The following is a 27,897-nucleotide window of genomic DNA, read 5'->3' as shown; positions in this document are numbered from 1 at the left end:
AATCCGGGCCCAAGTATAATGCGCTGAGGGGGCCTGCGATTCAACCCACCCTCTGCAGTAAGGCTGGTCCAGACCTCGGCGGTCGGTTAGCGTCACGAGCCCGACAGCCGGTTTTGAGCCCGACAGGCTACCCGACCCGACTTATGTCGGGCTCATGTAAACGCCCAGTGCGAGGTGTATGCGTACTGGGGATGGAATGTTTGCTCGACAAAACCAGACGGTAACCAGAACTTGTCTCCTGCCTCCATTTCCTTCGCATCCCCTACATTCGCAAGAGTGGAAGTGACAGTTGGGCCACGTCCTACCTTTCTAGCTTCGGGAGTAGGGGTCAAAAGCGCAGGTAGGTAGCATAAAGGAAAGAGAAGACAGGACAAAAGCTTACTGAATCAGAAATCATTGCTGGATGTGATGTGCTCATTGCTACGTGCAGCTAACTCGATGGACACATCTTAGGCCTACCGGTGGATCGTCTGCGCGCCCAGCGCCGCGCCGCGAAGGGTGTCGAAAAGAGGCATCCACCTCCATGCTCCCTGTGCTGGCTCGTTCCCCCTTCTCGAGCCGACCGAAGGAATTCCAAGCATGAAGACAGGGGATTTTGGGGGGCGCTGAATGGACAACTTAAACCGTGAAGAAAAGCTCCAGGAACCTGAAAGCTTCAAGCCATGAAGAAGAGTCCCCGAGAGCCCCGCGGTCCACCTACTGTTGTAAACCGGACCCCGATTCCGACGCACGCGCAAGCGCCTGAGCGCAGGCGCGGATATCTGACATGTGCAGATATCTTGGCCCGGCTCGAGTCTGCTCGCGCGACGCGCCTCGCGCATGCGCGGACAGGCTCCAGCGTACGCGGACAGGCTCCAGCGTACGCCTAGGATGTGTCCATCGAGTCGGGGCTTATGATAGGTGGAATGCGAGGGATCTTTTTCGGCAATGGCGACCTAGCGAAGTTCGTTATGAAGCCTATGCGCACTTGAACGCTCCCATTATCTGCGAGAGAGGCCCTACAAACAACCAATACACTCAAAGGTATAGTTGGTTCATGGTGTGTTGGTGCATCTTACTGCGGTGATATGTCAAGTCAGTCAACAAGCTTATACACACAGCTTGAGGTTTTACAGGGAATTTTTACAGGGAATTCTGGCTTGCCATGAATGATGCTAGTGAAAACGTATCCTTTCGAAGTAGTCCAGGTTAATCCATAAGTAAGGAAGTACTACGTTATACCAAACTATTCTAATACTTATATACGTAGCTGCAAAAAAATACTTTCTTGTAGATTCAATAAAAACAACACGAAGTCGAGAACTGTTTTTAAGCAATTTAATTTATATTTGACGCACAGGACGCTGGTACATGACAGTTGTTGGTCGGCGTGTCCTTCGTACGCAATGAAATACACTAGTAGAGCCACGTTTCCTTTCCAAATGCACTTTTCAATAATTGTTCTTCCTGGAGGCAACTCCGCCTCCCACTTTTCTTGCACCACATCATTTTCGTCAACTGCTGCACCTGGTCTTGCTGTGTGCGTGCAGGTGCATACTGTTAACATGTGGCAGGTTACAGTTGCAATTACTGCAGACAAGGACGACACAGCGATACGCTGCCAGAGGCCAGGTGGCTAGATGTCTTTAAGTTAAGCTTGACCAGGGGTGAAATTTTGTTTTTCGATTGACAGTTGCCGTTTGCAGGAAGCTGAAGAAACAATGGCGTTAGGGCTACGTATTCGCCAACACATTTGCATGATATGGTGAGTGCACATGTCTTAGTTATGCGCTTTGTTACAGAAGTAATCATTCGCAGATGGTTGGTTTATAGTTAGGGGGGTTTAACGTCCCAAAGCGACTCAGGTTATGAGGAACGCCGTAGTGAAGGGCTCCGGAAATTTCAACCACCTGGGGTTCTTTAACGTGCACTGACATCGCACAGTACACGGGCCTCTACCATTTCGCCTCCATTAAAACGCAACCGCCGCGGCCGGGGTCGAACCCGCGTCTTTCGGGTAAGCAGTCGAGCGCCACAACCACTGAGCAGATGACGCTAGTGGCCGGAATATTTTACTGTCTATGCATAAATGCTCAATTCCCTGAAAAGGGTTCGAGTAAAGTAGTTCCGACGAAAGTGCACAAACAGTCTCGTAGCACTGCCTGCAGTGCCTTATGGATGTGAGATTTTTTGCACCATCAACGCTTGCAGTGTTTTGAACAGGTGCTTTATAGCAGTCCGATGTTTTGGTCTGCAACGCTATCAAAGCTATCCAGTCTCCATCGGGTCACGAGGTATCACAGAAATTTGCTTTTTTTGAGACAGATACTGCGCCATTTCCTTTCCTCCAAAAACCAATTATTATTATTAATATTATTATTATTGTCAAAACAAAAGGAAAATACAAAGAAATTTACATTAACAGTGACAGCACGACAGGCGCTTAAAGTGTTCAGAACACACGCCACACATAATGCAGTGCCGAGCAGAAAGCTGCAAAATTGCATACATTTTGTACACAGCCTTTCCTTTAAAAAATTTCTCTACGCAATCTATAGAATTCACATTATAAAGTCCAAAGGCTATAAGAATCTATAGATACAATTTTAGTAGAGAAAAAACGTTTTGTAAAATGAGCGCATTGTTCAACGCGCAAACCACGCTTGTTAAGTTTTTCTTCCACGAAGGAACTTTATATTATTAACGTCTATTTCATCGCTTGCGCAAATAAGCAGTCCAATTTTTTAACTAAAAAGCAATACGCTTATTCACTGAGTAATTGAAAAAAACTTGCTTAGCTCCGCTATGCCAGGATATACGTAGCGAAAGCTAAGGCATAGCTTGGTTATTCTTGATTGCAAGTCCAGGTTAGTCTGACTAGTCGTTGTCACCTGGTTCGTCACGCGGCTGGTCACGTGGTTGGTCATGTGGTGTGACCACGGTGGGAATGCGAGCCCCGAAACATCCATAAGCCGTACATGGTTCGTTTAGTGGCATTATTTCATTCAGTGTTAAGAAGAAACCTGATTAGGCAAGTTTCCGTCGAAATTTCGCTCGGAAACTCCCTGAAACCATTCTTTTTGTTGCAGTAATTGGTTTTGTAGCAAAAGCTACACTGGCCCCGAACTCGCTGCGTCGCCGTGCTCGCATTCCCACCGTGGTCGCACCGTACCACGTGACCAACCACGTGACGAACCACCTGATAACAACCAGCCAGACTAACCTGGACTTGCAATCAAGATTAACCAAGGCTAACCAAGGCATGCCTTAGCTTTCGCTACGTGTATCCTGGCATAGCCTAGCTAAGCCACTTTTTTTTTCGGTGCGTGCTTCTGTGGTATGTCTTTGAAAAAAAAAGAAGGATGAAAGACATGAAAGAGTGGAGGTTTGAGCGCTTTGGTGACCAGTGCAAAGGCGATGTCAATGAAGTCAATAGCAGCACCCGAAGCTGTACGGTTCGACAGACACTCCCGGGTTGATAGTACCGCTGTCGCTTTGCGAATTTCCGTCTCCCATCAGTCGGACCACACGGCTCTGAATGTCGGACGCCAACGAAAGGAAGGCCTGCTGCACGTTCACGGCGTCCTTGGAACTCGTCTCAAGGAATGCGATGCCCATTTGGTCGGCGAGTTTCTGCGAAAGATACAAGTCCTTAGGCAAAGAAATAGTGTGTGCACTTGTAAAGCAGAAAAAAATTATTTTATTTCTGTTTTCAGAATTGGCTCAGTTCCGTCGTCGAACAAAGACGAAAGCTGAAAAATACCAGACGTTTCAAAGAAGACTCAATAATTTCCAAAAATAAAGTTTTTGACTTAAAGATATGGTTTTTGCAGCATAGTATTACCAGTGTTCGTGGACACCGGAATGCCGATGTCTTGTCTTTTGTAATAAATATGTTAACTATTTTAGTAATTAACTGTTTAACTCTTATAGGCGCTTAGTTGCAAATAGAAATTTGTAGCCGATCGTTAGTAACAGCCATATCAGTTTTTAGAATTTCGAAAACGCGATTATCTTCGGCACTGTGGCTCAATAAAATGGCTGCATCGTGCCAAAATACACGCGTTTACCTAGAAGCATGCAGGCAAAGCAACCTTTCCAGTGTATGTAACTAGTCCAAACAGTCAAATTTTGTCGAGACATAGCGCCAAGGGTAATCGCGTTTTTCCGTCTCCCAGTATTTTCGAAGAAAATTTAAATACTTAGATTTAAAACTGTTCACCAAGGTTTGACACCAGAGCGAAAATTATATATAGTCCATGCATATTAAAGTGACATCGCCTTTCTTCCATGTTCTGCACCACGCTTTATATGTGTAGGCGTCGATTTGCTCTACATAATCACAATTTTTGGAAAGGTTTTAGGATTTCCTAGGATATCACACTTTCATTTTAAAGATGATAGAAAATTTGAATGCCTTACATATTGAGTTCAAAGTGCATGCATTTAGATTACGGAACAAAATATTACCCAATATTTCAATATGATAAGCAACACATATGACAACAATATGATAAGTCAATATGATAAGCAACACGATCTTCTAAAACCGACATTCACCTGGAAGTCAGCTGCATTACAAAATGCACGCCACATAGTCATGACAGTTTGTCGAGGTCGCTCTCGCAGTAAATCCGATTGAGTCCACAAATGTCCTTTTCTAGCATTCCTTTGCGCCAAATGACAATTTTTTACAGATTACGCAAGCAGCTGCGAAATAGCACAAGCTATCCGTTATCTCTAATCGTGTCTGGCGATGTGTATGCGTTGAAAGAAGTTGAAATTCTTGGAGTACCCTGGAGTGTCTCTGTTGCGTTTTTATTTTTGGACAATCACGAACATTTACAGTAGATATGTATCCTTCTAGGCTCTATAATGAAACGAACCTGAAGCAAGTGCTCTCAGGCAATTCAAAACCAGGTGCCTTCGATATTGCCTGTTGGCAGCAATTCTCAATCTCTAATTCTTCCACCTGTGATTATCGGATTTGGGATGCAACACCACGCAAGGCCTGCTTACTGAAAATTGTACCATGTTAGGTAACGCACAAAAAAATGAAATTTTTTAATCTTCCGTATCGATGTACAAGCTCCAATACAGTCGGGCCAGGTTTAAGAAAACTTCCCACACTACTGCACCAGCAGCACGAGCAAGAGCTCATGCATGAAACGGGAAAATATTGCTTTACATCATTCTAGCCGTATCGTCTGTGATAGCGCAATTTATTTCTTTGCAGCTTTCTCTTAAGACGAGTGATTGTAGTGATCGCTGCAGTGCAAAGCGGTGGTACTCGGAATCTAACGTCTAAAGCACAGTGACCTCCAGTTTCGCAATACATCGCGCGAGGAGAATCATCAACATCGTTTGATTAGCATTGACTTGCCTTCGCTGTGTTGTAGTTGACCACCTTATCGCTCGTCAGGTCGTTCTTGCTTCCCACGAGAAGCTTGCTGACGTGTACAGAGGCATTGCGGTCCACTTCACTGAACCACTTGTGGACACTTTCAAATGACTTCTGCAAGAAGAGGCACATTGCAAAGCTAACTAAAACAATCAATAGACAAAGGCCACAATGAAATTGGGTTTCAGCGCTGAAGGACGGCACAGGAAGGAACTAACTTGACGGAACAGAGCACAGGGTACGCTGTACAGTCCTTCTGCGCTAAAACTCTGTTAAAGTAATGCACCAACTAGCCTGCAAAAACATTCTCGCAATGACCATAGCCATGCAAAAAAAAAACGGAGACAGCACTATTAACGAAATGCCAGTAGGAGCAATGCAAAGCATTAAAGACCAGTAAATCGGGTATAAACGAAGCAGAATAGCATGATAATAAGGAAAGCTTTGCAAGGGGTGAGTCTTGGCCAGCAAGCTCCGACGAAAATCAATATTAGCATTTGCGTAATAAACACTTTCATATGACAAAAGATAAGTTATGAAAATGCATTCTACAAAAAACAAGCGCTGGCACCAATTTATTTTACTTATTTAAAAATTCACCTCAAGATATCCAGGTATGGGGTATTACATGAAGGATGGCGCCTCCCTCAAAGAGTTCTACCTATAGGTCTGTTCGTTAGACTTACAGGGTATCCAAGACATCTAAATGTACACTGCAAAGTACATAAGGCAATGCAATTTTCATTCTTTATAATCATAGCATGAGGGACTCTGATGCCGGAACTCCCAAGGAGATCATCGAAATTGAAATATTTCACAGCGTATTCTGCACCAGGACTGCACGTTTCGAGCTGACAGTGTCGAAACGGAGCAGCGATTTTCGACCGCAAAAAATACGCGACAACTTGATTGGCTGGTGTCTTTGTGAATTGGCATCCAGTTTGAACATAGCTCCTGTATAGTCCAGAAACGAATCCAATATATGATCTCTCTGTGATCTCTCAAAGGCACACGTAACTACAGCTGCACTCGTGCTTAGTTCGTTATCCTCGGGTGGGACGCGATTTGATTTGATTTGATTTATTTGTTTCTTTCTGATGCAGAAAGAGGTGCAAGAGCAAAAGGCGAAACACCTGACGATGGCTCTTGCCCCTCATACAGTTTGGCAGAAACGTTAAACATAGCTTTAAAAAGTTTCACACCAAAATCTTCTGGGGGAAATAAGAAGGATAAAAAAGGTAAATAAATCATGTAACGAAAAAATAACGGTATACAACAAACAATAATTCGTACATGCCGACACAAAATACTTGGTACAAAAATTGCAAATATAACAAAATTCTGAACATGAATGTCGCAAGCTTAGCAACAACAAAATAGCAACATCACCATAATAACAAAGCAACAGCAAAATACAAAACGATAATGCACTCCTACAAAATAGCAATTAGGGACAGAAACATGGCAGATTATGCGAGTTCTAAGTTATTTTCCAGCAGCAGAGCTCTAATTAGCGTGTTCTTGGGGACATTAGCACTCAGATTTCTTAATTTTTGTATTTTATTTAGAAGGTTAGCTGTTTGATATTCAATACGTTGTCGTCCATAATTCGTTGTTATTTTTGGCGGCCGTAAAGCTTCGTTACGGAGTGTGTATGCTGGAGCTGCATTGGATGTTTGTACACTGTAAAGCTTCGCTTTTTTTATGTACCGAAGCAATTTGAAATAATAAATTTGATTGGCATTTAACATTTTGTATTTCAGGAAAAGTGGCCTTGTCCGCACACATCAAGAAAACAAACTTGGGAACTTGTCCGGGCGCGCTTCTTGTATGCCAGGCGCTCTCTCATCGCTGATCGCGCGTGCTGTGTTCATGAGGTTGATGCTGCTTTCTTTTGTAGTGCTGTATAAACGTGTTTCAATATGTGCAACACGTCGCGGTCATCAGACAATGGAGCTTCAAGTTGCAGGCCACATTTGAAGCGCGAACGTGCGTAATGTCGTCGTGAAAAGGACACCGAAGCGAAACGTCTAAAACATACACGTGCTTTACAGCGAGAGGAAAAGCAGGAAAAAAACAGCGGCAAAGAGGTTCGAGGAGGCGCAAATGCTTTCGCGTTCTTCCAATGCGGGTTACGCAGTGGTCTCGATTTTTTTTTCGGCGCATAAATTAAATTGGCACCGATGGCATCTACCCTGCGTAGAAAGCATCAAAAGATCGCAAAAGGCCCATCTTTGTGGACCTCTTTTGTCTCAGTGTTAACATTCTGAATGACAAGCACGTAACAAAAAATGTCGCTAACGGCCGCCTGTCCGGTGACATCGTTTTTTTTTTGTAAATACCTCTCCTCCACCCAATCACAGTGACCATGTCAGTCGACAGTGCAATGCTTGAGCTGGTATAGAAGCAACTAGCTGTTGTTCGACCCGGCTGAACCTAATAAGCCGAGCGAAAGAAGTTAAGCACACGCTTTTATGTAGCGAACAGCGCGTCACGCGATTTCTGGAAGTTGCGACAGTGCCGTCGGCTCCGCATACGCAGCTGCGGTAGCTGTGGCGAGGCGCAGCGAGTCACGTGATTCGATAGTTGCGAGGTGAGCGAGCACCGTCGGCTCAACGCTTGCAGCTGTGACGAGTCACATGGGATGACGTCAGAGCCAAGCCTCCGCGCCTCCTGGTTTGAAGGTCGAATTTCATAGCCACATGACCTTCAGCTTGTGCGGGAGGAGTAGAGCTTTCGCTCTAAAATCGAAAACCGTCGAAGGCATTATTGTAGGGGCGTTTAATACATGGGGGTCACACAATGGCATAAACTTCGCCATAATGCACATGAATACATCAGTGAACGACCAAAACTGAAATAAAAAATACTGGAAAACATACAAAGAATGCAATAACAATGTAGAACAATAAAACGAAATACATAACAGCAGCTCACATAGTAGTAGAGGCTAAAATATGATAACAAAGAAAACATTCAGAAAAACGCAATGAATAAGGCTCCCAATGAAATTTTCAATACCAATAAATCAACGCAGGCAGTCTGCGCGCTAAGGATAGAAAAGCGTCATGAACTCCACCTATGAACAGAGCCAGCACCAGTGCTGAATTGAGCTGACAGCATTATGGCAATTACGAAGAACCTCCTTCATTTGCCAAGTTACTTTCCCCTGTTTACAATGACCCCCTCCCAATTTCTTCCTTCGCCGGACAAACGAGACTTGCTGGGCAAGAACACACCAATGCCACATGGCCGCCGGCACTTAGCTATTAAATGCCACAAAACTGCAAACAGAAGGGGTGGCCTTTGTTCGGAAACACTGAATTCTATGCAATCTGAAACTAATGTGTTAGAGCTAATTGAGAACGAAGGATTAATGGTAAGCATTTTACCTGCGAGCTGCAACAACCCTCACACCGCTACCAGCACAGTTCTGTCACCCGTATGCTTTAACACCATCAATGCGCTTAAATCTGATTCTTGCAAAATCAAACCGATAAGGGTATGCACCACAAGAAGGCGCAAGAGGCCCAAAGCGATTTACGTCCTATTCTTGCGTGTGTTGGTTTCATTCGTTACCTTGTTCGGTAATTCAAACCAAGTCACGTTGATATTCAAGATCTGCACAAAGTCGATGTCCTCGAAAAGAAATCCACATTTAACGTCCTTATATTCCACCCCCTTGGTAACCGAAGCGTCCTGCGCATTTTCTTTCCTTCATTTGACGATCAGCATCTGCTTTTGACGTTTATGATGGTTGCAAGACGAATTGTCGCCCAACTATAAACTTTGCAAGCACAACACATCCCTTCTGCGCATTGCATATCGTCCCTGTCCAGCGCATACCTAATGCGTGCCAATATAGCACACTTTATTGCTTCCGTTATCGAAATAACTTGTTTCTATTGCATCAACCGCAAAACGCAACCTTTCCTTGCAACCCATTGCAACCTTGTTGCAAATAGCCTAGTGAGCAGTACACGCCTAGCCTGGAAGCATTGTGTGAGTCACTGCTCATATTGGCTATCATATTATAACGTTTCCATGCATACTGCTATCCCATTTTCAGTCGACGCAACCATACTTCCCGAGACTAAAGAGGAATTTCTGGCACGTACCTGGTTTGTGACGTCATAAACCACTATTATGCCATGTGCTCCTCGGTAGAAACAGCTCGTGATGCTGTAGAACCTCTCTTCGCCTGCGGTGTCCCACTAAAGGGCAGAATAAAGCCAGATATGAAGGGAATGAGTTGAACATTAGAGATGTATCTAACGCTCTACTAGCTTTACTGAGGGCATTCAGATCATGGGAAATTCAGTGTGCCGCATATTAGACCTCGATAACAGTAACAGCTTTCCAGTCATTGCCTAAATTAGTGCGTTTACTTTTTGCGTTCTAATGATAAAAAATGCAAATAGTTTTAAAGGAGCAAGGGGAATTGCAGTACTTTATTCCCAAACATTTTCTATTTTACCTTTCATAAACACTGTTAGGAACCGAAGCAGCGGCTCAGGCGATTTAGCGTTCGGCGGCTGATCTCAACGTCGCGGGTTAGGTCCCGGCCAACGCGGTCGGACTTCGATTGAGGTGAAATACAAAAATCCCTTGGGCTCAGATTCCAATTCCAGCGCAGGTCACAGAACGCCAGCTGGTTTAAATTAATCAGGAACTCTCTTGTACGGAATCCTTCAAATCCCATGTGTTGCTTCGTGACTGCAAAGCCCACAATTAAAAATTCTATTGCTCACAACACTGGTCTTTCTTCAGCACAGACTGTCTTGCACTGTCAGCTAACTGCAGGAGCCACGTGCAAAGATTAGAGCATGCCGTGAAGGTTAAGTTCTGCAACTTGCAGAAGAGAAAGGAGAAAGCAGGTGCTCACTATTTGGAGCTTGATGGTCTTCCCGTGAAGTTTTATCGTTTTTATTTTCTGAAACAAAACAAAAATAGCGTTAGAGGCATTTTTCCTGCTATGTCTCTCTCTGCTATGTCCCTCTTCACTTCTTACATTGATGAACTGCCATGGTGTTCTGCGCATGGATCATTACATTTCCCTTACCCTCAATAGTCTTGCAGTTCCAATTGTCTCGCGGTACATTGTACTTGACTCACTGCAGTTCCTTTCTGGTGTTTGTTTTGTTAGCTTTAATTTTTCTTTTTTTGTGTGTATGGAGTGCTTGCGTAAGGATTGATTGTAAACTCGCATTTTTGATGATTTCCAACTTTCTATTCTGTCCTGCTGCCACCACTCTTCTCTGAGCAGCATTTTGAAAAGCCTTGTGCAAAAGTTTTTTTTTTTCTTTCGATGTCGCTTTGGCATTCCTCCTCACCCCATTCCTACTCATTTCTCTTGAATGTTGCCCCCTACTTTGGAAGGGTTCAAGCGCTTCACGCTTGTCACCAAAATGCGGTAATGAGTGGTACCTCGACTGTCACTCCTGTCTTTATAAGGAAGCCCTGAGGTAGTGGGGAAAGGAATTTTCCTCCCCTTTTTATTTTTTTATTTTGTCCTTCGCTCCCTTCCGGAAACCTGCATCCACATTAGATCACCTTTCAAGTTTTCATGGATTCTCTTTTTCCTTTGTGGCCTTTTTCCTTCATTTCCCCCCCCCCTCCCGTTGTTTACATTCATGTTTTATGCTATTCCTGTACCTCGCGCGTTTTTTAAAAGCTTGTGTTTGGAATGCTGTAGTAAACTCGAAAAAGACTGGTCCTCCAGTGGAAACATCAAGCTGAACAACTTGGAGAATCGAGGGCTCTCTACAATTTTCCAGGGGAAAGCCCTTGTTCCCAGAGGGCAATCTCCCGTTCTTGTTCGAAAAGAGACAGAGTCAAATATGTCTATCTGTATGAGAGGAAAATTGTTGAACAGACACAATAGAGCAGTGCTGCCAAGGGGCAGTGTGGGTTCAGTCAGATACTGGTCAAGCAGCCTTTCAAGTAACCATCATTGTAACCTTTCAACAACTTCCATTTACCCTCCAAACACCAGCGCTTGTGGAGTCTTCTTTCTTGTCCCTGTTCTTGGGCTGTTTTTGTTCAAGTATTCCATTTACTCTCTATCTTGAACGCTGGTTTTGGAAGAAGGATACAGGGGAGCGCCACTAAAGGCGGAACCGCATGGCGCGATTTCAGGCGCGATTGACGCGCGGATGGTGGGACGCGCGCGTCATTTTGACGCGTGCCCAGTATGATCCGTCACGAAATCGCGCCGCCGCGTGCTCCTACTCGGAGTAGAAAAAAACGCCTCACGCGGCGCGTCCGCCAATCAGAGTTGAGGTAAGTCACGTGGCATTTGGTCACGTGACATTTTGGGTTTGTGGTTTTGCCACCAGATGGCCTTGCTCTCTGCGCATCTCGACGGAACCTCTTTGGTGCAATTTTTTTTTCTCGGCTGAACTTGCGCGTGCGTCAAAGAAAACATGTGCTACCTTGATTTCGTTCGCGAATCGTGTTCACCTGAAATGGACAAAGCAACCTTTAACTAGGCCCTAACAACTTAAGTGGAGAAGCGTCGCGTCCTGTGGGACGTACGCGACCGCAACTAGAAAAACATGAAACGTGGCCAGGCTTGGCGAGCTATATAGCAGATGCCCTCAGCGTAAACGGTATGCACCAAATCTGAATCTGTGCACACGTGATGTGGCTGCCCTGCTTGTTCTATGTACATTCGCCTCGACAAGCGTGTGAACTTGGCATGTTTACCCGCCGTTTTCGTATTTATCTCGCTGGCAGAGAGCATGTCGCCGCGACGCGAAAGCGCCGCTCCCTTTTTTCGTGTGGGTGCTCGCGCGTCGGCGGCAACGCGGGCGTTCGCCGCGCGTCGCGTTTTTCGCTCGCGGAAAACGCGCCATGCGGTTCCAGCTTAACTCATCTAACCTCGTGCTAACCCCTTCAGTCAGCAGAGTAGTAGTAAGTGGGTTATTAAAATAATAATAAAAAGGAAGGAAAAGACTTGCTAGCCCCGGCATCTGCCATCGATACTGAAGCACCTGAGCTAGGGCAGCGGAAATAAAGGGTAGCAGGCAGAATGGAGAAATGTAATGAAAGAGGTGAGGGGAAAGGAAGAGAATATAGGGGGAGAGGCAATATAGAAAAATATCATCAGCAGCAGCCCGACTACATCCAACGCAGGGCAAAGGCCTCTCCCATTTCTCCAATTAATCCTGTCCTTTCCCAGCTGCGCCCACCCTATGGCTAAAACTTCTTAATTTCATCCACGCACCTAACCTCGTGCCGCCCCCTGCTACGCTTGCTGCCTCTTGGAATCCACTCCGTTCCATTTAAGGACCAGCAGTTACCTTGCCATCATATTACATGCCCTGCCCAAGCCCATTTCTTCCTCTTGACTTCAAGTAGGATGTCATTAACCCGCGTTCGTTCCCTCACCCACTCTACCCGCTACCTGTCTCATATCATTTTTCTTTCTATGGCTCGCTGCGTTGTCCTTAACTTAAGCTGAAGTCTTTTCGTTAGCCTCCATGTTTCTTCCCCGTAGGTGAGTACCGATAAGACACAGCTGTTGCACACTTTTCTCTTGGATATTTGTAAACTGCCATTCATAATCTGAGAGAACCTTCCATATGCGCTCCACCCCATTCTTATCCTTCTAGTTATCTCCCTATCATGATTCGGATCAGCTGTCACTGCCTGCCCCAAGTAGACGTATTCCTTATGGCAGTTAGTAACAGCTGATCCGGATCATGAGAGGGAAATAAATATAAGGATAAGAAGGGGGTGGAGCGCATATGGCAGGTTCTCTCATATCATGAATGGCAGTTTACAAATTACCTCAAGAGAAAAGTGTACAAAAGCTGTGTCTTACCGGTACTCACCTACGGGGCAGAAACGTATTCCTTTACCACTTCCAGCACCTCGCTGCCAATTGTGAACAGCTGTTTCTTTGCTATACTCTTGAACATTACTTTGGTTTCCTGCATGTTAATTTTTATACCCACCGTACTGCTCTGTCTGCCTAACTCATTGATCATGATTTACAGTTCACCTCCTGAGTGACTCAGCAAGGCAATGTCATCAGCGAATCACAGATTATTTAGGTATTCATTAACTCTTACCCCAACTGTTCCCAATTCAGGCCACAGAATACCTCCTGTAAACAGGCGGTGAATAGGATTGGCGAGATCGTGTCTCCTTGCCTGACGCCCTTCCTTAATGGAATTATATTGCAGACTTTATGGAGGACTATGGTGGTTCCGCAGTTGCAGTTAGAAGAAACCTTCCTGTAAGTCAGCTTTCGTTTCATGTCGGTTTGATGTCGTTTGGCTCACTGGTGATATCTCCAACATCGACGTTGCAGCACATACAACCATACATAATTTATCACTTCCAGTGCTATCCTCCCTCATCTTTATGCGCATTCTTCACTGTCGAAGTGTGTCTAACGCACAAATGACACGTAGACACAGGTTGAAAAATGTGAAAATATTGACCTTATGTTGACATCTTCACTTTGTATTGAAATTGAGCAGCTATCAAAAACAATGTCCGGCGAATATTTCTTCGATTTCAGGCATGAATGGTTGTGTGTACATACAGATAAGATACTCACGAAATCGACACCGACTGTCAGCTTGTATCCTTCTATGAAAGTGTCTTCCTGAAATCATAGCACGCAAAGTATGAACGGGCAGTCGAACAGAAAGCAATCGCTAAAAAGATTATTTCGAACTGCTGAAGAACTACGTGTCTTGAACAGTGAGGTCATCTAACCACACTCCACCAGGCCGCACGTACTGTACATAAATCACAGAGGTATGGCATGCCACAGCGAACAGTCCTTATAAGTTACATTTTAGGCGAAAAAAAAAAGCTTGGCAGCTACGTAGTTTTTTAACTACAACACTTGGCTTATCCGGTAGACTGCAGTGAGGGCTTTGGATGAATAACGCCACCAAAATCCCATTAGGCAGGTAGTTTACTTTTCGCTGCTATAAAAATAAACCCGCCATAACCGGCACTGTGCCCGTGATATTGCGCTCATTGGCCGATCGCCGAGGAAAGTGCGACAATGATGGGCGAATAAACTATTCAAACTCCAAGTGAATGGCGTTCACTTTCACAGTTCCAATACACCTTCTACATTAAAGAATCAATCATTCAATTCTGAGCAACAGCGGAGAGAAATAAAAAAAAAATATGACCCACCACTGAACATTAAAGTTGAAACTTGAAACTATCGACTTAGGCCGACTACGCTATGAAAAACTTCCTAGTGACGCCATAACCGCCATTATGCTGGCCCCGGACTATAATAAACGCTGCGTGCTTATCCAATCTGCTTATCGCGACCTTCTCCACCGAACGTTGCGGAAACTCCGTTCTGTCTATCATTTCATCCATGAGATTAAAAGCAATCGGCACTCAGGGCTGTGCAACATTTCCGCGTTCCTTCTCCGAGCCGCTACAGCTTAGCCAGAGTTCGACTGCTTGTTCCCATTCTTGTTTCGCGTGCATCCTTTTCATGGGCACCCAGCGATACACGGGTGAAAACACCGATTAGTGCATATGTAAGACAACAGATGGCGCAGGAGCACAAGCCTAAACTCCGTAAGACGATGGCGATGAAAGTGGAGTTACCGGGAGCATGAAAACGAACTGCGACATTTGGTTTTTTGGAAGAGGGCGTACAGCCTGTGACAAAAATATAGATCCGAAGGTGCAAAATTGTTCCTTCTGGTGGCTCATGGAGCATTTGCGCCAGTCCTATCGGGAAACAAACCTCTTTGGGTCTATATCTCTGACAATGGCAGAGCCTTCGCTTGTCCAATGTGTGTACAGGAATTTTCCAATATAGAGCAAGATTTAAAATTAAGGAGTAACTAACGATTATGATCAAGCTGAGTTCAGCGATATGGCTACAAAGAAAGCTATGCGCAAGGAATATTTGCTATTGTTATGATGCATGCTATTAGGTCTTGCTGCATATCAACTGCTTCGAAACAATCAAATTCAATGAGACAGGGTCGAACATTCTACGCATTACAAAGGGTTAAAAGGTGTCACGCTTCTGCGTTGCGAAGGAGGCTGCGGGCATCAGTACAGATTAATAGCGAGGAGGGCTTTAATTAGCATTCGACAGAGCCAGCGGTCTGCGATTAGTCTTATTTTAGGTGCTCGGGAAACACACTCGTGAAATTCTCACGACATACAACCTTTGTCCGTAAAGTTTCAAGACTGATATATTTTCTTTAGAAATGATTCCCCAAAACAAATGTTGGTGCGTATGTGTAGCGCTATCTTTTCGGGCTAACCTGAGCTATTTATATTAATTGCTCTGGAAGCCGCTAGATGACACTACATGTGGAAAAATACGATTTCAGAGTTTGATAGACATATGTGGTACAGAGAGAGATAGATTAGGTTTCAAGTTTAGTAAGAAAAAATCTGCAGTCATGATATTTATTGATGAGGGCGGCGACCATTGTTGTGTTGAGTTTAGTGGCGCATAAGAAACTAACTATCAAGCGCCAAGCTCAAGGTATAAGAAATTGTTTTCTGTAGATTTTTACAAAGGTATAAAATATGGGGGTGTTCTACTAGAAAGCCTAAATGGGGATAATACAAGAGTTCACGCTAGAAGTAGTAGCACCGTTATTTATCCACATTCCAAGCATGTGGATAAATAACGGTGCAGAGTATCCGACAGAGCATGAAAAATGTGTAATGAATAAAGCTAGTAGGAATGCATCGGTCATGAAAAATAGGGCACTGTGGAATTACAATAGGCATGAAGTGGTAAGAGGTATCTGGAAAGGGGTCATGGTTCCGAGCCTGACTTTCGGTAATGCGATCCTGTGCATGAGAACAGATGTTCAAGCAAGGTTAGAAATCAAACAACGCGGCGTAGGGAGGCTAGCTTTGGGAGCACATGGCAATACACCAAATCAGGGGTTACAGGGTGATATGGGATGGGCGTCGTTCAAGAGCAGAGAAGCTAGCCGTAATATAGCATTTCAGGAGCGATTGAGAAAAATTGGGGAAAAGCAGTGAGCTAGGAAAGTTTTCAGATACCTGTATATAAGGAATGCTGACACGAAATGGAGAAAGTGAACTAGAAAATTGACAAGCAAATATGTGGACAGAAGTAGGGGGGGGGGGGGGGGCAAATCAGCAATTATCGGTTAGGAAAACGGTTAAAGAAACAGAGAGAGTTCTGTTGTAAACGGGGATGCTGACGAAATCGGCACTGGGAACGTACAGTATCTTAAAGCAGAAAATTTCCAAAGAAAATATCTATGATAATTGTAGGGGAAGCTCTTTGTTGTTTGAGGCCTGGACGGGAGTTTTGCGAATTAAAACATATAGAGTCAGGTACCACGAGATAGACACGTTGTGCACTGCGTGCGAAGAGAAGGAGGAAACGGCTGAACAGTTGGTACTTTTCTGTAAAGGGCTTCACCCTACAGTGGAAAGCAGCGGGGCTGATTTATCCAAGGCATTGGGGTTTAGGGACGGTGAAGGAAAAGTAGCTTTTAAGCGGATAGAAGTAACCAAGCGAACGTTATCTGATTGGTGGCTAAACTCAAACAAGAGTAAAATTTCATCAGTCATGGCTAGGTGGCTTGAACCACCGCCTGATTTAAAGAGTTCAGCCTTATCCATCCATTCATCCATCCATACGTTGTCACCAGTGGTCTGCGCATTCTACTGTGAGTGAACGTGGAGAGATGGACGTCCACCTTAAACAGCGTGTAAATATAAAATTCTTTGTGAAGCTTGCCAAGACAGCCACACGGACGTAGGAGCTCCTTCGTGACGCTTACGGCAACGAGGCATTATCGCGGGCGCGAGTTTTCGAGTGGCACAGGAGGTTCGATTCGGGGAGATCGTCGGCGGAAGACGACAGTAAGATGATTAGTAAGACAACATGCCACCAAATTTTGCGTGAGAACTTGAGGAAACGAAAGCTGAATGCCAGGCTTGTGCCGTACTCCCTCACACAGGACCAGAAGGACACGTGGGCATCCGTGAGCGCTGATTTGCTTTCCGAGGCAGAGAAGGATGCTGCATTCGTCGACAGCATCATTGCTTAAGACGAAACATGGTGTTTTCAATACGATCCTCAAACAAAGAGGCAGAGCACCGAATGGCGGTCCACGAGCTCTCCGGCGTCGAGAAAGGTGCGGCGACAGAAGACCAAAACAAAGACGATGCTGATAGTTTTTTTTCGATGCCAGAGGTGTCATACACCACGAGTTAGTCCCACAAGGGCAGACGATGAATCAGGAGTTTTATATTCGCGTGCTACAACACATGCGTGATGCACTTCGATGCCGTCGCCCTGACTTAAGAGCATCTGGACAATGGAGCTTTCTCCACGATAACGCAAATCACGATAACAAAATTTCTCGCCAAGCACAGCATTACTGTACTTCCCATCCGCCATACTCACCTGACATCTCCCCATGCGATTTTTTCCTGTTTCCTCGTGTGAAGAGATCCTTAAAAGGTCGCTGAATGGAGAGCGTGGAGGCCTTTCAAGACGCCATGACAAAGGAGCTGGCAGCCCTGCCAAAAGAAGCGTTTTTCAACTGTTTCCAAAACCTCAAGAAGCGTTGGAAGTTGTGCATAGACTGCAAGGGCGACTATTTCGAAGGGGTGCTGCACAAATGATTTCAATGTTCAACGCATTTTTTTAAAGTACTCAGTCTCGGAACTTTACGGACAAAGGTTGTAGTTGCATCGTGACTTCAGTCACGATCAGAACCCAAGTGCTAACATGCGAGCTTCACTAGAATTCATGCCTATGGCTTGGACTTGCAAACTTACCGCGAACCTCCGAACCAAGCATGACTTGCCCACGCCTGCATCGCCGATGAGAACAATCTTAAATAAATAGTCGCTGCAAGGAAAAAGAGAACAAGGTGCTTAGACTTTTTTTCGTTTTTAATTATGCAAGACCAAATACGCCACTATGACCTGGTTACTCTGTGCAACGACTAATGCGCTTGGCTAAACTAAACTAATTTGAAAGCTTCGTTTTAAGCTTCACCTTCTGGCAAAAGCTACACACCCAGAAGATTAGTTTGAATATGAGCCTACATGAGGCACCGCCGTTTTAGTGAGCAATAAAGGCAGTAAGACAGTGTCAGCAGCATTGAGCTTGTCATCCCAATTTTTTACGGATCGCTATGAAGACCAGTGTTATCATGCACTTGTTTCCTCTGAAGACGACGCTTTTTGCAGAAAATGAAGGTCAGGTATTCGACGAGGCGCACTGCCTTTTTTATTTTCGTGAAAAAATAAATTTCATTTCGCATTTATGTGCAGTGGTTTCTGCACACGCGAGCAGATTTCTCGGCAGCGCCGTTTTGTTTAATTTTATTTCAGATACTGCAGAGCACAAAAGTAATTGCAGACTACAGAACAAAGTGAACACAAAACTGTACTGTCAGGTCACTACAACAAACATTTTTCAAAGCAATGCACTGAAAAGACAAAATGCACTGCAGAAAAAGGCATATCTGAGCTTGCCCAACAACTTGTCTAACTAGATCAAAGCACATTTCATGAAAACCATGGCGCGCACCTCTTATCAAAAGCAAAATAGCCTGCGATGACTGCACAAAAACGAAGCTGCTCTTAAATCCGCGAACAACATGCGGTGATTGAGGGCAGTTGACATTTTTTTTTTTCAGAATAAGGATTACTCTACTGTCGCAGCATATACACATGTGTGAAAGGTAAGAGGAGGCTGTTGCCTAGTCAGCAAAATGATCTGGGGCCTCTTTGTCAATATCCATTTCATCTTCGGCCATGCTGCGCTGACGACTAGTGTTGTAGCTTGAGGAATGTTATGTAAAAATTTACATCTTGTACTCCGGGCTTCTAGCGTAGCCAATTTGTACAAGTGGGATATGTCCGTGACATGCTTTTGAAGTTTGTGCACAGTCCCCAAGAGAAATGCTATTTAAACACAGTTCAAAACTCCCAACGCAAGATCACAAATGGTTTGGTTTAGTTTGGTTCATGGGGGTTTAACGTCCCAAAGCGACTCAGGCTATCGGGGACGCCGTAGCGAACGGCTCCAGAAATTTCGACCACCTGTGGTTCTTTAACGTGCACTGACATCACACAGTACACGGGCCTCTAGAAATTCCCCTCCATCGAAATTCGACCGCCGCAGTCGGGATCGAACCCGCGTCTTTCGGGCCAGCAGCCGAGCGCCATAACCACTCACAAATGGAGTGTGTGAGCGAATTAATGAAAGGCACAGCCCCTCTGCAGCGGCGTGGTCAACAAAGGATACACAACACTGCGCTTGGTGTGTACCCTTATCGCCCTTGTTTTGTGTGCGCGCAGTGCCATTTGCTGATCATGACTGACCGACTAACGCAACAACGTACTCTTATTTCGCTGGCGGTTTGGCAATGTGGGGCGTTCACTAGATTTCGCGATGCAAGTTGAATCACCGCCAGCACAACATACAACGCCGGTATTACATACAAAGGCGGTATTACATACAATGCCGGTATTACATACAATGCCAGTATTACAAGGCCAGCATACACTCAAGGTTAGCGTCTCGAAACATTGTCCCTTGCACTTTGGGTACAGTTAAAATCGAAAGTAACGGCTTGTCTGCCAGGAGAGGCCACGGCAGAAGCAACGATCGTCGTGTGTTACACACGAAGTAAACTAGCAAGGGCGCTTCCGTTCATTCCGGAACATTCAAAACCGCTTTAAGGGAGCAGCATAATCTCGAGACCGCAAGCTACAACTGTAAGCTGACGGATGAAATTTACCTCGAGCAAAACATGTCAGCAGGGAAAACAAAACAAGCAAACAAGACACAAAAGCACTTACTATTGAGCGTATGCAGAAGCCATTTTGCCGCACCCAGGCGATGCGGCGCTTGTCAGTGCTGCCGGTCGACACACGCGGAGGTTGGGAGGGGCGCTGTGAAGAGAGGGAAAGGTTTATCAGCAGATATGCCTAGCGGCAGTGGCGCTTGCACAATCGACGCTGAGATAACATTTTTCAGTTTGACATGACCGCTTCGAGCCGCATCTTTGGACGCCAGGCACATTTAGATGTATTACACACTGGATTCTCTAGATTAAGCGAGCATCCCTGTAAGCCAATTTTTCTTGTCTGGGTCAACCTGCTACTCCGAGGCGATATGGGGCAAACGGCCAAAAAAAACAGATTTTATTAGTTTGGTTTATGGGGGTTTAATGACCCAAAGCGACTCTGGCTATGAGGAACGCCGTAGTGAAGAGCCCCGAAAATTTCGACCCCCTGGGGTTCTTTAAGGCCCCTAGCTGGCATCGCGCAGTACGCGAGTCTCCAGAATTTTGCCTCCAAAAAAATTTGACCATCGCGGCCGGGATCGAGCACTCATATTTCGGGTCAGCATCCGAGCACCATAGCCACAGCAGAGGTTATTTCATTAGCGTTAAAGGTATTAAGCAATGTATTGTTTTGGTTATCCTAATCGCTTATCACTTAAGCATTTTTAGAAGATATGATAGCGTATAAAATTTTTACTTGATAGTGTAATCCTAGAACTATTCAAAACATGTTGTAAATGTTTTTCAGCTGCCGATTGGTGCGATAAACAACGATTCGTTCTCTTCCGCGGCGTCAGCACCACCTCCTCCATAACCTCCGCCCATACAAGCGCAGCCCACCATCCCAACAAAGCGCTCCCACCGCAGCTGCCACAAAATTGCGCTGGCAAATTTCTCACTAACGGCCACAGAAACAAAAAGTTGATGAGCGTGCAATGAAATTGCGATGCAACTACCGGCGGAAAATTAATTCACTGCTTATGTTCACGAGAGAAGATGCCATCGTTTTAGGAACTATGCCAATCACAAATTATTTTCATAAAGAATTCCTCATGCGGCTGTCGCTAATAAAGTGAGTAGGGAAAAAATTTGCACTGAAGCTATTGGGCACAAGAAGAAGAAATAATACTTGGCAGTTGCTTTCGCTTTCTAGTTGCTACACAATGAGGCGCGCGGATTTATAAAGAATGAGCTAACCTTCATAACAAATCTGTACAGAATGACTCCAGGCTATGTTCAGTCAAGCCTAAGGGGTTAAGTGTTCTTGGTGTGATAAGGTGGTTAGAGGCTCTCCCGAGCCGATAATAGCTTTGTTAAGTTCGCTAGCCTGCCGAGTATCACTTCAAGCAAATATCTGGGGCCAAAGCTTCAGTAAATAATGAGATTAGCAGGAGTTATCGCTTTGTTTCTCAGCTCTTGGCCTAATGACAGCTCACAAAAGCGCATTATGCTGCCCGCATTCCGTGAGTGATTGTCCGACCAAATTTGCCAACACGTTGAGCTATTCACCATGAAGAAGATGATGTTCCCTTTCTACTTGACTAAAGCACGATCATTGTCGGTTTTTGCTTCATAGGTGAGAATGTGCCGTACCTCATGCGTCGTATCTTACTGCGAGCCTTCTGAAAAAAACGCAAAGATGCTCTTCATGCAATGATATGACATTACTTATACTTCTGGATATTCTAAGGTGGGCATCGTTGTTGGTGTGGATTAAAATGGTCGCTTACAAATATCTCGCGTTTCTTTTCAAGACAAAGCAAATGTACGACCTGTTGATTTTTAATGTGATTGATTAATTAATTATGAATCGCACTGGCAGCGCAGATTCTTTATTCAGTCAGTCATGCCCACAGAGCACTTGATATGTTTCACTATTTTCCGGGTGGCATGCTGAGTCACCTTTGTCACCAGGATCATAAGAAACTTGTTGGTTTCGGGCGTCGTAGCGGTTCTTGGAACGCCTTTGCGTAGACAAAATTCGAACGCGGGCAAGCTGGCGAGCTTCTTCAGCTCTTCAGAGTGGTAGCAAGAGAAGGTTCATCATGAATGAATAATTGCAGTATGGTGGCAAGGCCACAGCGAGGCGAGCGAGCACAGAGCAGGTAGAAGAGGCAGTAGCCATTTGTCTCATGTCGCGCTGTGTTGTATGCATGAGTAATGAGCCGGGAGGATGCCATCCCAGTCCTTATGATCTGCAGCGACGTACATAGCCAGCATTGTAGTGAGCGTCCGATTAGAGCGTTCTACCACACCGGTCGTTTGAAGAGGATATGGCGTCGAGTGGCGAAAACTGCAGGCGCTGAGGCGCAGAAGTTCTTGGACAACGTCCGTTGGGAATTGGCGTCCACGGTCACTAATGAGAACTGCAGGAGGACAGTGGCCAAGAATGACGAATGGAAGTAAGAAATGAGACGCAGTAGCAGCTGGTATCACGGCTGTCTCCCAATAACGGGTTAAGTAATCTACGCACACAAGAATCCATCTTTCTTTTGGGGGACCTTGGGAAAAGTCCAAGAAGGTCAATGCCAACTTGCTCAAACGGGGCTGTTGGAGGTATGACTGGTCGCAGTTTTCCCGGTGAACTGGAAGTCGGCAGCTTAAGCACTGGCATTGGACGCAGCTGGCTACATAGCGCTGGATAGTTGAACGCATCTTAGGCCAGTAGAATTGTTGTTGTGTGCGGTGGCGTGCTCGGGCCACCCCGAAGTGCCCAGACGTGGCGTCGTCGTGCATCATTTCAAGAACTGTGATGCGTAGGCTTTCTGGCACAAGTAGAACGCGGGCTCCCCCAGAAGCGAAATTCTTCTTATAAAGCAATCCCTCGCGAAGGGAAAAATGTGTTCTGTACAGAATTTTTGGCGGCATCAAACAATGAGGTTAATGTTTCGTTATTTCTTTGCTCAGTTCGGAAAACTCTAAGATCGGGGAAGGCTTGTGAAAGTGAGGCCAAGTATTCACCAAGTTGTCTGCGTCGTCATCAGTCGTTTGAAAAGACAAACGCGAAATACAACCAGCATCTGAGCGTTTACGGCCGCATTTATGCACAAGAGTAAAATTAGGTTCTTGTAGGCGCAAAGCCCATCGAGCGAGCCGTCCACAGGGGTCACGAAGACTCGCGAGCCAGCAAAGCGAGTGGTGGTCGGTGGTGAAAGAATTCCCGTAGATAGGAGCGCAAGCGGCGAGGCATTCTTGCCCGGTAACCGTGTAATTCCTTTCGCACTTACTCAACGAGCGGCTGGCATATGCTACCACGTGCTGATCGTGGCCATGGCGTTGTACAAGTACCGCACCGATACCTGTGCCACTTGCATTAGTGTGCACTGTCTTGAGCAGTATGAGCGGGAACACGGCAGCGCGTGCCCGATAGCCTCGAACCCTACTTGTAGCGATACCTGGCGGCCGATGTCAGAAACAGAGTGGAAAGGGGCTTACGTTATTCCTGTGTTCAGAAGCTGGCAACGCAGCACTACCCTTTCCACAATGTTGCGAAAAGCGGCCACCGTGAATCGCCACAAGGAGGGTTCGAGGCTATCTGCCACGCGCTCCTGTGTTCCTGCTCATATTGCTCATGGTAGTACTTCAATTGGTGCTGATGGGCAGAAGTAGCGTAGGATGGGGCCCGAGGTCAAAAGAAAAATTCATATGACGGAAAGTTGCGTCACATTCGCTGGTCCACTGGCCCGCTGGTCCGCTGGTCCATTCGCAGCAGACCCGCGAGTGGGTAAGCTATGTCCGCAAACCTTCGTATAAAGCGTCAGAAGTACGAGCAGAGCCCTAAAAAGCTCTGCAGCTCTTTTACTGATAGGGACACCGTGAAACTTTTGACAGCTTCAGTTTTCTTGGGATCTGGTCGAACACCTTCTTCATCAACTAAGTGACCAAGAGCGATTGTATCACGGTTTCCAAAATGGCATTTCTTTGAATTCAGGACAAGACCAGCTCGTTCCATGCAATCAAGCACGATATCCAGACGACTGTTGTGCTCACAAAATGTTTTGCCAAAAATTACAACGTCGTCCAAATAACAAACAAATTTGCCGCGCAGGATTGTATCCACGAACCGGTCGAATGTTGCAGGCGCATTGCAACACCCTGAACATTGGGTACAATGAAAACTGCACATGTGCACCGAGTGACGCTGTAATGAAAGGCTCCTGTTTGATTTCTATCGCCTAGCTTTCTCATAACATGCACTGACATCGCACAGCACACGGGCACTTCCGCCCTTTGACCCCACCGAAGTGGGGAAGCCGCGGCCGAGATTCCATTCCGCGTAGTGTGGCTCAACGGGCGAACATCACAGACGCTGCCACCGCGGCGGGGTAAGAGGATAACGTTGATGCAACTGCAGAGAGAGTAACGATACAGCGCTGAGCATTCCTCACTCTCATCTGCGAGCAGGGAGGCACCGGTGCCTACTTAAACGCGCGAGGTACGCAATCCAGTGCACCCCGAGCGTGCATAGTCTCACGTAGCAACATGTATCGGTTTTATGTATTTTTTACTTACAAGTGCTGTTTTCTTTAAAGCCAGAAAATGCAAAAGCGAAGGACGTATACGTACTGAAATCACACGCCTGTCGATGTATACCTACATGTGTATCTGTTAAGCAATGGTACTGTCCGGTGAACAGCTTCGATTACATTGCATCACACACCGTCTAGGCTCTGCCTTTTTGGCTAAGCTTCAGCGCTACAGACCGAAACAAGGAAACAAAGCGCTCCTCCTTCTATAGGTCTCCACACTAAGCTTGAGCGTGATGTCACTGCGATGCGCTGTGAAAACCAGTCCTTCCGGGGGTAACTACAGCACATTTGATACATGCGAGCATGGCTCCATAGGTATACACGGCACAACTCTAACTGAAATGTGTCCAGCTGATTTTTACCGCTCTTTTCTACATTAAGTGCTCGCCATTGCGCTTGGCAGTGTCTGCTATCCTCGTCAAGCACATTGACGCATTAGTGTGCAAGGAAATGAATTACCGGCTTTCTCATCAGAAGACAAAACCTAGCCAACTCAGTAAACAAAATCACGGCAAAAAAGAGGCGGACATAACTCACGCATCAGCTGCTGCTTGCCCCAAAAGCGAGCATCAGGGAACGGCAGCACGCTCGCTGCAAACGCTACTGCTACACTGTACGCTACCAGCGAGCTTTCACGGCTACGTCGGAACCGTAGGGCCCCCGCGTCGCACACAGCAGACACATCACGTCCCTCCCTAGCTCAGCGTAATCTAATCGCTGGCGCTATTTCCTCGTCCGCCCTTTACACGCCGCCGGTGCGCCTGAGTCGGCAATCGTGCGGCTGTAGTTTTCTGCAAGAACATAAGATGGCGCCACACGTAGCGCCACGGGACGCGGCAGCCTTCGCTACGCTCGTCAAGAAACAGAAGTTATGTTGCAGCCTTCAGTTTATGAAACGCGGACCACAGCAAACGTTCTCCTGTCTTTAGCGCTCAGCCACCCGAGCTCCTGCGCTACAAGCTAGCTTACATATTGTGCAATAAAAGGCGACCTGTCGGCGTATTGTCACGTTCGGGAAGTGCGTTGGCATGTTGCCTAAGGTGTTTTAAGAAGCAGCTAAGGCAGAAAACGCCATACTAATGGGTGATACACCGTGTAAAGCTCGTATGCACTTTTGAATTCTAACGATGAAAAATTTGTCTAAAAATTGAGGGGACATTTAAGCTCCGCCTTAAGGATATGACGCAATATCGTAGTGGGTTAGGCTTTCCATTCTAAGCACTTTGACACCTTGGAACGCATTTTTCAGTTCTTGAAATTGTCTTAATTACGCAGTCTAAACTTCCTTAATTAGCATCACCAAGCATTGCACTTTCGTTTTCAGCATTTCGGCACCTTTGAAGCGCCTTTTTTATCATTTTTTCCATTTCTTTAACTACCTAATTAATCAATTCATTGTAATGCTTGCAGTAGCTCGCCATCGCCTATCACACACCAATCAACCATCAACCGCTATAAGCACAAATTACCATGATGAGATTTTTTTCACGCAGTGCTCGATTATTTCCGACACGCGATGCCGACGTCTACTACGCCGACGGCTTTTAGACCGAACGAGCTCTATGCGCTATCACGCAATAAACTGACCACCGTAATCGCAGGCTTATCAGCTACGGAAAAAGAGTAAACTGCCATGAATCACTTTTTATTTGCTATTTCTAGACCCGGTGGTGAAAGTCGGGACCTTTTCCTCTTCAAGTATACGCCGAACGAGCCAAAAAATCTAAACAGGAAGCAAGGGGTCATGATATGGTCTACCAAAAAATCGTGTTTTTACGTTGAAGATACTAGCCACGACGTTAATACGCGTATTTACAAAAGAAGTAGGGCTCTACGTACGCATTTGAGCTAGAAATTGCAATTTGAACTTATCGGCACCGGAGTAATTTCGACCACCTGGTTATCTTTAACGTGTGCGATGTCAGTGCACGTTAAAGATCCCCAGGTGGTCGAAATTATTCCGGAGCCCTCCACTACGGCACCTCTCTCTTCCTTTCTTCTTTCACTCCCTCCTTTATCCCTTCCCTTACGGCGCGGTTCAGGTGTCCACCGATATATGAGAGATACTGCGCCATTTCCTTTCCCCCAATACTAATTATTATTATTATTATTATTATTATTATTATTATTATTATTATTATTATTATATTATTATTATTATTATTATTATTATTATTATTATTATTATTATTATCCCCCCGCCGCGGTGGCTCAGTGGTTAGGGCGCTCGACTACTGATCCGGAGTTCCCAGGTTCGAACCCGACCGCGGCGGCTGCGTTTTTATGGAGGAAAAACGCTAATGCGCCCGTGTGCTGTGCGATGTCAGTGCACGTTAAAGATCCCCAGGTGGTCGAAATTATTCCGGAGCCCTCCACTACGGCACCTCTCTCTTCCTTTCTTCTTTCACTCCCTCCTTTACCCTTCCCTTACGGCGCGGTTCAGGTGTCCAACGATATATGAGACAGATACTGCGCCATTTCCTTTCCCCAAAAACCAATTATTATTATTATTATTATTATTATTATTGTTATTATTATTATTATTATTATTATTATTATTATTATTATTATTATTATTATTATTATTATTATTATTATTATTATTATTATTATTATTATTATTATTATTATTATTATTATTATTATTATTATTATTATTATTATTATTATTATTATTATTAAGTAATCGGCTCCAAGCCCCTCCCGATGGCAGCGACGATCATTTTGAAGCAGGCTGAGCGACGTCACTCCGGCATCGCCGTCTGCTACAAAACTCAATGCGCGGGCCTACTCGAGTTTGGCCCGGGTGCATTGTCGCCGAGATCGGGCAGAAGCAGCACAGAAAAGGGAAGGACAGAGGTACTTGTTGCCTTTGTCCCCCTCCAAGTTCCCCCTTTCGCCCCACTGCACCCCAAGCCTGAACAAAGAACAACTCACTCCCCTACACTCACTGTCAGTCTATCGTCACGAATCGCGAGCGTGCTAGTGTTCCCTGACTTCCAGACGGTTCAGAACAACTTGTAACAATTCAATTACAAATTACTCGCTGCACCAAATGAGCTCATGTTTTGTCAAGTTGCTCTGAGATGGATAAAAATTAAAATGGAAAGTAAAATGAAAGCTAATTCTGGTATTTGTTCCAGATTTGTGCGTTCCGCATTGCGCCTTCTGT

The 27,897-nt window shown here is 45.4% G+C and overlaps 1 protein-coding gene across 2 annotated transcripts; it reads right to left on the bottom strand.

The window, feature by feature from the left end:
• Nucleotides 1-1,300: 1,300 nt before the first annotated feature.
• On the bottom strand, nucleotides 1,301-25,426 carry LOC144133163 (ras-related protein Rab-1A-like). 2 transcript variants are annotated; one of them, XM_077666045.1, is made up of 8 exons: nucleotides 25,263-25,426; nucleotides 20,210-20,302; nucleotides 18,173-18,245; nucleotides 13,953-14,000; nucleotides 10,266-10,313; nucleotides 9,499-9,594; nucleotides 5,363-5,494; nucleotides 1,301-3,612 (listed from the first exon to the last, which is right to left on the bottom strand). In XM_077666045.1, the coding sequence occupies exons 2-8, from the start codon at nucleotides 20,230-20,232 to the stop codon at nucleotides 3,409-3,411; spliced, it is 624 nt and encodes a 207-aa protein (XP_077522171.1). In that variant the 5' UTR covers nucleotides 20,233-20,302; nucleotides 25,263-25,426; the 3' UTR covers nucleotides 1,301-3,408. The 2 variants fall into 2 exon arrangements, with proteins under 2 accessions (XP_077522171.1, XP_077522170.1); XM_077666044.1 differs by lacking the exon at nucleotides 25,263-25,426 and adding an exon at nucleotides 17,796-17,911.
• Between the last annotated feature and the right edge of the window lie 2,471 nt (nucleotides 25,427-27,897).

This window comes from Amblyomma americanum, chromosome 5 (assembly GCF_052857255.1).
Source record: "Amblyomma americanum isolate KBUSLIRL-KWMA chromosome 5, ASM5285725v1, whole genome shotgun sequence".
Taxonomy (NCBI): Eukaryota; Metazoa; Arthropoda; class Arachnida; order Ixodida; family Ixodidae; genus Amblyomma; species Amblyomma americanum.
This window is presented reverse-complemented; position numbering and strand designations above follow the sequence as displayed.